The sequence below is a fragment of the Rousettus aegyptiacus genome, unplaced genomic scaffold, assembly GCF_014176215.1.
Source record: "Rousettus aegyptiacus isolate mRouAeg1 unplaced genomic scaffold, mRouAeg1.p scaffold_m13_p_12, whole genome shotgun sequence".
NCBI classification, from domain to species: Eukaryota; Metazoa; Chordata; class Mammalia; order Chiroptera; family Pteropodidae; genus Rousettus; species Rousettus aegyptiacus.
This window is the reverse complement of record NW_023416287.1, coordinates 20,651,299-20,665,174: the sequence shown is the minus strand read 5'-3', so window position 1 is coordinate 20,665,174 and position 13,876 is coordinate 20,651,299. Positions and strand designations below refer to the sequence as shown.

Genomic DNA, 13,876 nt, shown 5'->3' with positions numbered 1-13,876 from the left:
CCTTCCGGAGGAGTCTAAGGTAGCCCTCGCCTCCACTAGCCACACCAACCCGCGCCTTCCCACTCTCTGTTTCAGAGACTCGGATCCCCTTTCCTCTAGGGCTAGTTAGTAGAGCAGGAGGCGTGGCCCAAAATCTCTCGAGGCCTCGCCTCTAGATCGCCCATTGGCTGCTTTTGAACGTCTGAGCCCGCCCCTCGGGGTGAGGGGGGGGGGCCGCCTCAGGGTCCTATAAATAAAGGGCCGTGAGGCTTAGATCGCGCAGTTTACAACCGTCTTTTTAACTCTTGTGTCTCTTTTGCGCACCGCGAGTGCACGCCTTCATTCACTTTGCCTCCTTCTACCCGACGCTAGAGTCATGAAGGTTGCCAGTGGCAGCGCCGCAGCCGCCGCGGGCCCAAGCTGCGCACTGAAGGCCAGCAAGACAGCGGGAGGCGCGGGCGAGGTGGTGCGCTGCCTGTCGGAGCAGAGCGTGGCCATCTCGCGCTGCGCGGGTGGCCCTGGGGCGCGCCTGCCCGCCCTGCTGGACGAGCAGCAGGTCAACGTGCTTCTCTATGACATGAACGGCTGCTACTCACGCCTCAAGGAGTTGGTGCCCACTCTGCCCCAGAACCGCAAGGTGAGCAGAGTGGAGATCCTCCAGCACGTCATTGACTACATCTGGGACCTGGAGTTGGAGCTGAACTCGGAATCTCAGGTCGGGACCCCCGGAAGCCGGGGGCTTCCCGCCCGGGCTCCACTCAGCACCCTCAACGGCGAGATCAGCGCCCTGGCAGCTGAGGTGAGGTTTCAATTGGACGATATCATTTTTCTAATACAGATGGGGAAACTGAGGCCCGGAGAGGGAGGTGGGACATGGCTCTACGTCCGCCCCATCCTTTCGGGTACCTGGAGATCAGGAAAAGCGCTCCCTCGTGTCTCCCGGGGAAGGTGTGGCTTGCAGCTTTGTTCCCTCCAACCTGTCCATTTCACCTCTTTTCTCTCTTTCTTTCACAGGCCGCTTGTGTTCCAGCGGACGATCGCATCTTGTGTCGCTGAAGCGTGGTCCTCCAGGACCTGCGGACCCCAGCCCTCCAGGGGGCGAGAGGAATAAGTGCTTTCTGGTCCTCTCAAGCGCCTCGCCGCAACTGGGGAGGAACAAGACAGATCAGCGGCCGTTGGGCGCTCGCTAGATCCAGCCCAGGGCTGGGGGACTGATGAGGGCAGGCGGACCCTCCCTCCACACTTATCAGCCACCAGAGACTTGGGGGTGTTGCCCCCCGTGTGTTTCTATTTTTTGAAAAGCAGACATTTTAAAAAATGGTCACGTTTGGTGCTTCTCAGATTTCTGAGGAAATTAATTGCTTTGTATTGTATATTACAATGATCACCGACTGAGAATATTGTTTTACAATAGTTCTGTGGGGTTTTTTCTGTTGTTGTTATTAAACAAATACTTTAGATGGTAAAGTTGCAGTGTTCTTGGGTTGAGGGGAGGGGCCTGGGCTGGGAGGGGGTTGACCCCTGACCCTTTTCACAGATGGTGCTGGGGGGAGGGGTACTGGAAGGCCACATCTGGACTGTCACTTTTACAGACCTGAACTGTTTCCGGTGTCTTTAAAGGTCTATTCTTTCCCCCATCCCTGGCTATTTTCCTGCTCCCTAGTGTCATAAAATTCTCTAGGGTTTCTCAAAGTGGTCATTGGGCTAGCTGGGTCATCTGGTTGTTAAACTGCAGACCAAGCTGCCAAGATCCTTTAGGGGTTGGAGTATTCAATAAGCTATTTAAGTTGAAGAACCAGGTCACTGGACCACCTGCATCTTTGCCAAGACGGATCAAGTGAGATCCAGAGGAAAGGGACATAGACATGCACAGAGCCTCAGCTTGTCTGACACAGGATTTCCATTGCCCCATTCCCCAGTAGGAGGTGCCTCCCCCAATGGGTAGCCTAACCCTGGGTCCCAGCAGGCTGCCTTGGGCCTTCCAGGCTTGTCCAAGTGGGTGAGCAAGTTGGCAAGGCCATCCTGGGCACAGCTGCAGGGCCACCTGCTCTGGGTCTGGACTCGGCTCCCTCACCCTGCCCTGACTATGCCAGCAGCTCACAGGAACCGCCTCTCTCCCCCAGGGCTCCTGTGTGGGTTCTGAGGAGTAAGCAAGTCCTCCGCTCCTGAGCAAAATAAGCCATTGGCAATGGCTTATTTGCCTGGACACATGTGAGAGTTTGTACTCGTGGGAGAGTGCATATGAGTGAACTGGTAGTGTCCCCCCCCCCCCCCACCACCACTGCTGCCCTGGCCATGGGGCTGTATCCTCTGTTGGTGTACAGGCCTGGGAATATGCAGGAGGTGTAAGCAGAAGGGCAAATGTAAGCACGTGTGTTTTGCAGATAAATGTGCATCCTCCAGCTGTTTGGGCTTGTGCGTTCTGCCTAAGTGCATTGTGGGCATCTCTGCATGGATCTGGCTTAATGGATGGGTTTGTGTCTGGGGGCTGCAGAACCACAGTGGTTTCCTAAATGTAATTGTTCTGTAGATAGGCTGGCACTCCTGGGTCTCTGCGGGTCAGGGGTTAAGGTGGTGAGGGCAGCTGTATTTAGGCAAGCCCTTCCTCACAAGTTCAAGTGACAACTTTCCTGGCAGTTGTTAGGCCCTGGGGACACCAACCCTCAAGTATCCATACATGGTCAGCTCTCATGTATTTACACAGGGAGAAACTGAGTCCTCAAGAGCAGAGCACTTGCCCCAGAGAGGATAAGGACTTAATATATACCGTTAAATAAAATAAATAGCACCTAGCACCACGAGCCTTACTGTATGCTCAACCCTTTACGTAGAGGATTTCATGGATCCCTGTGTGGGGACTAAAGGCAGGGTTCTTTTATTCTTTTTCTTTTTCTTAAAGGCAGGATTCTGATCTCAGATTCACAACAGAAATAGAGGGTCAGAGAGGATGAAAAACAAATTTTTTTTAAAGATTGTTGAGTACAAAAATTAAGGTAGATACCACCCCTTTTCTAATAACTATGTTGAACCTGAAAATAATGTATGTCAACTATAAATGAAAAATAAAATTTCAGAAAAGCCAAGTACCACCCCCTCCCCAAGCAAATTTGGAACTTTATGAAAGAACACAATATTTGGAGATAATTTAGTCTTTTGCTGCTCTCCATCAACTCCCCACCCCGCTGCTGTTTTATAGCATTAACTTCACACAATCGTAGAGAATAAATGAAGTACAGCACTTAGCCTGTAGAGTCTGCTAGTTGTAAATTATTATTAATTGTCGCCTCTGTGTCCTTGGAGTGTCCTCAGAAGCACACGTGTGCACCCAATCCTTCCCATGTGTGGGCCCCCACTCGCAAGCCCACCCACGGGGGTGGGGGCGTGTCCCCCGCGTGCACTCCCACACGGTAGGGCCTTTTTCCAGGGGAGGACAGGGCTGTGGCGAGGCTGAGCCACCCTCCCCCCACCCAACCGTTCAGGCACACTCTGGCTTCCACGTTTCCCTCTTTTCCCCTTTGGCCCAGGCCCAGCCCATCTGGAGGCCGGCTCGGCGGCGGCCTGGGAGCGTTTCCATCAGCTGGGCCCGAGGAATGCGGAGCTATTTAACCTGAGCATCCCCAGGTGTACGGAGGCGCCTGGCTGTCTGGGGCCCGCCGCCTTTGGCACGGCCGCGCTAGACAAACAGCGCGCCGCCCCCGCCCTGCCCCTCCGCCCGCAGCTGCAGCCCGGCCTGGGAACGGGCGGGCGCCGGCGGCTTGCATAAGAGGCTCCTGGCCTCGCAGGGGGAGAGGAGGAGGGGGACAGAAGCCGCTGGTGTGTGAGTGTGTGAGTGCGTGTGTGTGTGCGCGCGCACGTGTAGCACGCAAAACTGCTCTTTTCTGCCCCTGCTTGGGAAATAATTAACTCCTTAACGCCTCCAGGATGGGGTGAGGCAAGGAGCGGTGGTGGCCCTCAGAAACACCAGATCAAAGTTTCTTGAACATTGGACCCTGCCTCCTCAAGGCTGTGGCCCAAGACATGAAGTATTTTTTACTTTATTTAACAAACACTTATAGAGTGCTTATCATGTGCCAAGTACTACACTAAGCTCTTTTAAAAAATTAATTCGTCTAACCCTCACAGCTGTGTGGGAGCAGTGCTGGATGCTCATTTTAATAATCACAATAACAGCATCAACGACAGTAATAATAGGCTAACATTTTAGTAGGGAGGCTGGTAGACCACAGCCTCTGAATCAGCCCTGTTCATCACTTCACCTGTCTGAGCCTCTGTTTTCTCATCTGGAAAATGGGCTTCAGAAACTTGGCCTCCAGGATCAATTGAACCCATGCACATAGAAAGCTTAGCACTGGGACTGGCTCGTAGTGGACATTTAGTATATGTTGGTGTTAAATGTTTTGAGCTCTTCCTAAAGGGGTTGTCTCACCAGCTCTGTCAGGTATGTGGGCGCATTGTTATTGTCAGATGAGAAAAAGGAGGCATCAGAGAGGTGAGGTGACCCACCCACCGCCACGCTGGGACATTAACTTAAAAGACTTTCTAGAAATTAGGCTGATCCAAACCAGGGTTATGAGGGGCTTCATGTTCCCTCAGAATGTCCAATTTAGCCTTTTTCATCTTATTTCAAATTGAAATCGTACATGGTCATAATATATTTTTGTTTTAAACACATAAACCAGGAAAATGTAAGGCATATGATACATATCACAATTTTCGCAACCCATGTTTTGTTTTGGCATTTCTTAATTTTAAAAAATCTAGCCAGAGCCTTGAAAGATGGAAACGGTCCAAGCTATCTATCTCTAAGAGGTCCTGGGTCAGGTCTTGCATGACCTGGTTCTAAGAAGACAGATCACACAGCTGGGACCGCTCTTGAACCAGGTAGAGACCAACCAAACTGTGGACATGTCTGCTTTTGTCCTGGAGGTGAGGGATCACCAGGCCCTGACTTCTGGATGCACACTCCCCCCTCCATAGGAATTGAGGGTGCTTCACATACACCAACCTTACACCTGCCAATCTGAGTCACCCCAGACTTCAAAGTTGTCTTAATAGGGGAGTACTCTAAGAGCCCCTCACATTTTGCCTCCTGAGACTAAGGCTCAACTATAGAACCTTTCTTCATGCCAACTACTTTTTTTTAGCTCCAGAAACGGTCAGCTAGAGAGGGCTCCCTGCTGCCCAGTGTCACACACAGCAAGTCTTTCCTGTGACAGGCAGGCCTGGGATCCCAGTCTGGCTGCCAGAGGGAAAGGAGGTGAGTCACGGCCAGGCCAGGGTCCCTGTGCTGCTTTCCGGGAAAGGGAAGGGAAGGAAAAAGAGGAACAGAAGGCCTGGAGGCCCACAAGGGGCGGGGCACCCTTATCTTCCAGGGACTGCTCTGGCTGGAGCTTCCTGCCCCAACTCTTGCAAAATCTTTCCCTCAGCGCTGCCTCCAAGAGGGGTGCCCCTGCCAGTACGGGGTTGCATCAGGGCCTTGTGCAAGGGGTGGCTGAGGGGAAGGGTGGTAGCTGAGGCCAAGAAGGAACAAGGGAAGGCAGACTTGGGTTCTAAGCCCTGTGCCATTTCTGATTGGACATTTGCTGCACCTCCCTGGCCCTGGGAATCCTCAGCTTTTAAATGAAGGTTATGGTCTTTTTTTGAGGTTTCAGTGATATCATTAGGATCTCATTCACTCCTCAAGCCCTAGGCCTAGCCATTGTCCTGTCTACCTAGAAAACTACTAGTCCCAACTGGTTCATTCAGCCAATAGTTATAAAGCTTCCTCCATGTGCTAGGAACCAATGAGGCTGCAGGAGCTAACAATTTAAATAAAAATCGTGCCCTCTTGGAACTTACATTCTAGCAGGAGACAGTAAATCAATACACATATGTAGAAGCAGAGGTGAATTTACCCCAAAATTACTGGAGCTTAAACTTCAAGTCTCCTCATCTGGAAAGAGCCCAACAAATGTGTTCATAGATTTTTGGTGTGTGTTCTTGTAAAATCTGCAAAATGCTGTATCAAGATTGCAAAAAACATAGGCTCCAAAAACCTATATTCTCCCCTTTAGATACAGAGTGGTCACAGCAGGATCCAAGCCTGAAGGCTAGGCGGCGGGGGGGCGCAGCAGAATCATGCCTATGGGTGCTGTTCGTTTTTTCATCTTGAAACCCTGGATTTTCGAGCGGCAGGGAAAGTGGCGTGGACCAGTGCGCCGCTGAGCTCACTAGCACACCAACAAACGAGGGCGCCATGCGGACTCAGGCCTTCCTCGGGTCACTGGCGCCCCCTTCCGGGAAGATCCGGAAGTGCGTTAGCGCAGGCGAGAAATGAGACCTGATTCCTGAGGGCGGCGAAAACTGGTGCCTTGGCGGCTTCTAATGGACTTTCTGGGAACTGCATCTAGACCTGTGTGCGTTTTGGAAGAGTATTTCTGTGTCTAGTATGTGAATGTGTCTGTGTATGTGTACACAGCAAGCGACGAATTCAGAAATCTCCACCCTCTGCCTTCCTCTGATCAGAGCTTTAGCTACTCTTTCCCCCACTCTCGCATCCTCTTTCTTCTTCCTTGCCGTGTGATCACTCCCTCTGAGAACCCTACCCTGCCCCCATAAAAGGAGGTAATGGGCAAATTTTTGAAATGTTTTTATAAATTAGGAAATGTATTATACATACAAAAGAGTAGATATTACTAATGTATACAGTTTAAAGAGAATAATAAAACAAACACTTAAACACCAGCAACCCTGCTTCAAAAATAGAATATTAGTTTTTTTTGAAGCCCCTGTATGCCCCTGGGGTTAATGAAGGCTAAGCCTGTACAGCCTAGCTCTCCAATGATTACAACTAAACACTCTGCTCAAATAGAAAAAGTAACTACGAAAGGAAGAACTTTGTAAATAACAGAGAGCAGGTTGGGATGAAAAGTCAAAACTTAAACAACCACTATGGCAGTAGGGAGTTTCCTGGTAATGCTCTTCTTGTATCTTCTTGCTTTGACCCACATTTCCTGAGTCAGGAAACTGCTCAGTTGACACAGCAGCAAAAACTTCTGTAGAAAAGTCTAAACATTCTGGCCAGAAATCCAGGAAAAGGAATTCCCATGAGCTCAAGAGTGTGAGGAGAATTCTTGTTATTGTTTTTATTTAACTTTTGTTGTCACCTGGCCCCGCCCAAGGGCAGCCCCATCTGTGCTGCAGTTCCCAATCCCGTTGAGAGAAAAGGCCTAAGAGAGAAAACCTACCTTCTGGAGAAAAGAACATGGGAAAGGAGCCCCTGTAATGAGAACAGTGCAGGAATCCTTCAAACCCCCTTTTTTCTATCTTTTCTCTTGCTGCTTTGCCTTGAGGGCAGGCGAAGAACTGTGATACAGCGCTAGCAGTTAAAACTCTGAGAGAATGTCACAATAACACCTAGTCATAGACATCAGTCCCTTTTGTTTGTTTTGCATTATGTTGTATATTATTAAAGATCTAAATACAAAGGGGGGGGGAAACTCCAAGATAATGTCATATTTATGACTATAGGACCAGAAAAAAGGGGTCCCTGGCAGCCAGGGAATGTGGAGAAAATCCTGGAGAGGAAAAGGTGGATAAAGGGAACCCTTTGATTCTGTGTATGAACCAACACAAGTCCTGGACTTGACCGCAAACTTTGTCTGGATGGAACATACCCTGGAAAAGATGACAAAGGCTTTGAAAATTACTGAACCACCATATAAACCAATGCCTAAGAGTAACTCTGGCACCTAGCAGATCGAAACAGCATAGCAAATCTTAAAAAATAAAACATATATAGAATTACTACCCACAAAAGATGACATAGAACATGCAGTGTGAACTTAACTATGTTTGTGTGCTATTAAAAAAAAAAAAATTTGCAGAGGCTTCTAACAATACCCAGAGTCTCACAAGGTAATACCTAAAATATCCAGGATATAATGGAAAATTACTCAACAAGGAACATCTGACCAAATCTAAAAGGAAAATCGATAGATGCCAGGCATGAAAAGCCACAGATGTCGGAATTGTCAGATAAAGACTTCAAAGCAGCTATTTAGAAATTAATGGAAAAAAACAGACATTCTCAGCAAAGAAACTGAAATTATAAAAAGAGAACCAAAAAATGGGGAAGCGTTGGTCAACATCCACAAAGTCTTAGTAATACAAGACAAATAATTCAGAAGATTTACTATACCACAGAAGGCCTAGAGTTAATATTGTATTGTATACTTAAAAACTTGCTGAGAGGGTAGATCTTATGTTAAGTGCTCTTACCACAAAAAGGAAATCAATATTAAAAGAGCAGGGCAGGAAAAACTTTTGGAGGTGATGTATAAAGTTATGGCCTTGATTCTAGTGAGAATTTCCTTAGTGTATAGTTATCTCTAAACTCATCGAGTTGTATACATTAAATATCTACTGCTTTTTGTATGTCGATTATACATTAATAAAATGACTTAAAAAAAAAAACACCTGAGTTATACTAAGGAAAAGAAAAAGAGCTAAATGACTAAATGAACATTCTAGAAATACAGTATCTCAGAGCTTAAAAGTTTGCTGGGTAGTCTCAATCTCAGGAGAGAAGTGGCAAAGAAAAGACTCAGTGAATCTGAAGTTAGATCAATAGAAGTGATCCAATCTAATGAACAGAGAGAAAAAAAATATTTTTAAGTTAAACAGACACTTGGTGACATATGGGACAATATCAAAAGATCTACTATTCATGTCATAGGAGCCCCTTATTGGTGCAGGAAAAAAATATCTTTTAATAGTGACTGTAATTTCCCCAAATTTGGTGTAAAACATAAATTTACAGATTCAAGAAGCTTGGTGAACTCCAAACAGGACAACCATACTTAGACACCTCATAATCAAATAGCCAAAAACCAACAAGAAGGCAAAGAATCTTGAAAGCAGAAAACAAAACACTTTAGAAATAGGGTAACATGCATCCAAATGACTGCAGATTTTTCATCAGAAATATAGAGGCCATAAGGCAGTGGAAGAACATTTTTAAAGTGATCAAAGAAAACTGTCAACCCAAAATTCTGTAGCAAAAATATCCTTCAGGAGTTAAAGTAAAATAAAGACATTATCAATAGGCCTGCTCTAAAAAAATGTTAAAGGAAGTCCTTCAGGCCAATGGGATATGATCCCACAGAGAAAACTGGAACTTTAGAAATAAAGAGCTACAAAAAGGTAAATATATTAGTAAATATAATAGATTATATTTCTTCTGTCAAGTTCTGTAAAATATATATGCCTTGAAAGCAAGAAGCATAACATTTTCTGGCATTTCAATGAATGTAGATATAATACCTATGACAACTATAACATAGAAGGGGAGAAGGTAAAGACATCTGTATAGTTGTAAAGCTTCTATATTTTACCTGAAGTGGTAAATTATTAACACTAAATACACCATCAAAAGTTAAGTATGTATATTGAAATCCCTAGGGAAACCATTGACTCTAGAGAAAATTAATACAAAGATATGTAGTCAAAAAATAATAAATAAATGAAAATGGAATACTAAGAAAATCAAATAATCTAAAAGAAAGCAGGAAAGGAGGAATGGAGGAGGGGAAAGAAGATATGATTTTAAAAAAACAGTAAAATAGTAGTCATAAATTTGCTCTTATGGATAATGTATTAATTATTACAAAAATGCACCAATTAAAAGATAGCAATTGTCGTATTGCAGTGAAAAAAATAAGACCCAATGATATTCTGCCTACATAAAGCTCACTTTAAATACAATTATATAGGTAGATTAAAAGAAAGATTTAAAAAAAAGATGTACTATGGAACCACCAATTAAAAAAAAAAAAAGAGTGACTATATTAATAACAGACAAAGTAGAATTCAGAACAAGTAATATCACCGGGGATAAACAAGGACATTATATAATGATTAAAGGGTTATTCACTAAGAATATATAACAATTCTGTGTGTATGTGCTTATCGACAAAACTTCTAAATATATAAAGCAAAAACTGATAGATCTGAAAGGAGAAATAAAGTTACAATTATACTTGTGGATGTCAACATTTCTTTTTCAGTAACTGAAAAAACAGAAATTCAGCAAAGATATTAAAGACCCGAACAACATTATCCACCAGTTTTATCTAATAGATATTTATAGAGAACTCTACCTAATAGTAACACAGAACACATTCTATTCAAATACACATGGAACATCCACTAAAATAGACCATATTCTGAACCTTTTATATTGAACAAATGTTTAAAAATTTAAATGATATAAAGTATGTTCTCTGATCATAGTGGAATTTAATTAGAAATCAAGAACTGAATGTCTGGAAAAACTCCAAAATATTTGGAAACAATACATTTCTAAATAACCCATGGGTCAGAGAAGTCTCAAGAGGAATCAGAAAACATTTTGAACTGAATTAAAATGAAAATACAACATAGCAAAATTTGCAAGATGCACTAAAACAGAGCTAAGAGTGAATTTTATAGAATTAAAATTAAATTGCTTTTTAATTCCATAGAATTAAAATTAAAATGCTTATGAGAAAAGGTATCGAATCAACAATATAAGCTTCCACTTTCAGAATCTAGAAAAACGAATTAAGCCTAAACCATGTAGAGAGAAATAAAGAGCTGAAATCAATGATATGGACACAGAAAAACAACAAAATTAAAAGCTTGCTCTTTGAAAAGATCAATATGACTGGTCTTCTTATAAAAAGGGGAAATTTGGACACAGAGAGTCTAATAGAGAAAAGACAATGTTAAGAAACATACGAAGAAGACAGCCATCTATAAGTCAGAGGACAGAGGCCTGGAACAGATCCTTTCCTCATACCCTCAGAAAGAACCAAACCTGCAGACACCTTGATTTTGGACTTCTAGCTTTCAGAACTGTGAGACAATACATTTCTGTTGTTTAAGCTGTGGCATTATATTACAGTGGCCCTAGCAAACTAGTATAACTAATAAATGAATTTAGCAAGGTCATAGAATATAAGGTCAATATATATAAATCAATTGCATTTTTATATAATAAGCAATGAACAACTGGAAATTGAAAAAAAATTTAAAGTACCATTGATAATAGCACCAATGACAAATAGTAAGGGTACCAATCTAACAACCTTAGTTAGTTTGCCTATTAAAACAAAATACAATAAATTGAATGGCTTATAAACAACAAAAATTTATTTTTACAGTTCTAGAGACTGGAAGTCCAAGATCAAGGTGCTGGTAGAATCCATATGTGGTGAGAGCTAGCTTCCTGCTTCACAGATAGCCATCTTCTCATTGTAACTTCATTTGGTAGAAGAGTCGAAGGAGCTCTCTGGGGTTTCTTTTATAAGTGTCCTAATCCAATTTATGAGTCCTCCACCTTCATTACCTAAGTACCTCCCGAAGGTCTAACCTCCTCAAAACTGGGGTAAGTTTTAGCATATGAATTTTCAGGGGTCACAGACATTTGGTTTATTGCACAGCCAAATCTCACTTTACCCCAGTCTGGAAGTGGAAGGACCAGAATGAGTAGATTTCCAAGAAGGCTGTGTGTTTCCATGTGTGTAATTTTGGAAAATGAAAAGTGCTGGGAAGAAAATAATTCTAGAGTGATTAGGAATACACTTTCTTAGGGGCCAGGGTAAGTCTCTCTGAGATGATATTTGAGCTGAAATTTGAAGGGCAGTGGGGTTTGGCATGTCAATACCTAACACCCTCTTTCTTGTACAAGTTCTGAAACAACTGAGTCAAATGAGGAGTCAGGTATATTGAAATCAAAATAACATTTGATAGCTAGTCCAGTTACTATTCGCTACATAACAAATCACCTGAAATTAGTGTATAAAGCAGCTGTCTAATGCTGACGAATTCCTTGGGTAGGGAATTCAGAAAGGGCACAGCAGGGATGACTTATCTTTGCTCCGCAATGTCTGGGGCCTTGGCTGGGAAGACTTGGCAGCTGAGGGGGACTCTATGGCTAGTGGCTAGAATCTGGAGATGCACATGTCTAGAAGTTGAGACTGGCTGTAGGCTGGCACCTCACCTGGGCTGGCAGCCAGAACACCTACACATGACCTCTCTGTATTGTCTGTCCACATGAACTAGTTTGGTTTCCTCACAGCATGGCACCTGGGTTCTAAGCAAGAGTGTCCCAAGAGAGTACATGATATTTTTATGGTCTAGCTTTGGAAGTCACCTAGCACCATTTTTACCATATTCTATGTTAATGTTGTCATAAAGGTATACCCAGGTTCAAAAAATGGGGACATAGATCCCACTCCTCCAGCAGGAGTGTGACAGTCACATTGTAAAAACAGCATGTGAATTGGAGACATTGTTGAGGACATGATTATGATAAACTTCCTGGGCCACATCAAGGGATCATAACTCCAGGCTTATGAGCCGGTTGGGAGAGAAGGGCCCTGGCTTGGGTCCTTGGCCAAGGTACCTCACATCCTGCCCTGTGCACCTCGGGTTTGGCCTGAGATGCAGAAGTTCTTGGAATACCTAGAGCAGAAGCCGAAGACCATTTCAGGCTAGTGAGGAGTCCCAGAGCTTGATATGAATGGACTAGTACCTCCCCTCAGGGCTGATTTGATCCCCTGGACCCCCAGGATCTCACCACCTCAGCCTTTGTCAAAGTTGGACTATTCTCTGGTAGCGATGCTGCTGGTCAGAGCAGAGTATTAGGCTGGACTTCACAGTGATGCCTACCCCCACCTATAGCCTAATCCATAGTTTGGCTGCAATGTCACTGTTGTGGGCACCTCTTGGAGAATCCCTGCTCAGACCATCACGTCACCCGCACAGGCCCTAAGCGGAGCTTGGGTGTGACTGACAATTGTAGAGAAGGGGAAACTGAGGTCTTGGGGAAGCGCGGCGCGGGTGGGGTGGGGTAGCGTTTGAAACCAGAAGATGGAGCTGGGACTAGAATCTTAGACGTGGGCCTCACAGGAACCCAGCTTCAGCGTCCCTGATATTATCTGGGAAGTTGTTTGCATGTCGTTTGCATACATCTGCTCAGGGGAGGGGGTGGTGATGAGGACCCAAGACCCTTTTATCCACTCTTGGCGAGTTCGGATATCCGTCGGGCCGTTCCGCGCCCTTACCGCGGTCAGAACGTGCGGGCTGCACGGTCCTGTCCCGCTTGGGGGACGCCTTCGCCTCCTCCGTCGCAGCAGTTGCCTTCTGCGTGGAGACTCCCGCCTATACCCTTACAGACTGCGTGGTAAGGGCCGGACCTGAGCAAGCAAAGGACTGACAGGCGTCAGACAGGGTTGGGGCCTGCGTGACCGTTGGGGCCAGGCTGGAGTCAGCATGGGTTGGAGAGGATTGACTGACAGGGCAGGACCTCAGAGGATCTGCGGTTACGCGTCTGGGGCGTAAACTGGTGAGCTGGATCCCAGCCTGGAAGACAGCGAGGGCGGGGTAGGGAGGGGAGGTGGTCGTTGCATGGGGGCGGGACCAGACTTGACCGAAAGAGCAAGGGTGGAGCCAGGGCGAGGGTTTAGAGTGGCTTGTGTAAGCAGCGCCCGGGTGACTGACAGGGCAAGGGGTGGGGCCGGGCTGAGCGATTGAGGGGGAACCTTTCAGGGTAGAGAAAAAGCCAGCGGTCGGGTGGGGTCAGAGATAACTGACAGGACACAGGGCTGGAGAAGGCAGAGCGCTGGACGACCAGGTGGAGCCCCGAAGGAACAGAACATGACTGTCCGAGGGGCCAGGGATGGATGACAGCACCTCGAGGCCTAGGAAGGAGGAAGGAGATGCGGGACGTAGGTTACGTAGTATGAACGACAAGGCAAGTGCCAGGACCTAGAATAAGGGCCGCTTGTGGGTGGGGCGAGAGAACTGACGTCTTGAGGGCGGGGATTAAGGGCCACGAGTGACAGCCGAAAGGGGTCGTCCCGAAACAGCGCCC

The 13,876-nt window shown here is 45.7% G+C and overlaps 1 protein-coding gene across 1 annotated transcript; it reads left to right on the top strand.

Moving 5' to 3' along the window:
• Nucleotides 1-250: 250 nt before the first annotated feature.
• Nucleotides 251-1,446, top strand: ID1 (inhibitor of DNA binding 1, HLH protein). Its single transcript, XM_016148856.2, has 2 exons — nt 251-778; nt 994-1,446. The coding sequence occupies exons 1-2, from the start codon at nt 356-358 to the stop codon at nt 1,033-1,035; spliced, it is 465 nt and encodes a 154-aa protein (XP_016004342.1). The 5' UTR covers nt 251-355; the 3' UTR covers nt 1,036-1,446.
• The last annotated feature ends 12,430 nt before the right edge of the window (nt 1,447-13,876 follow it).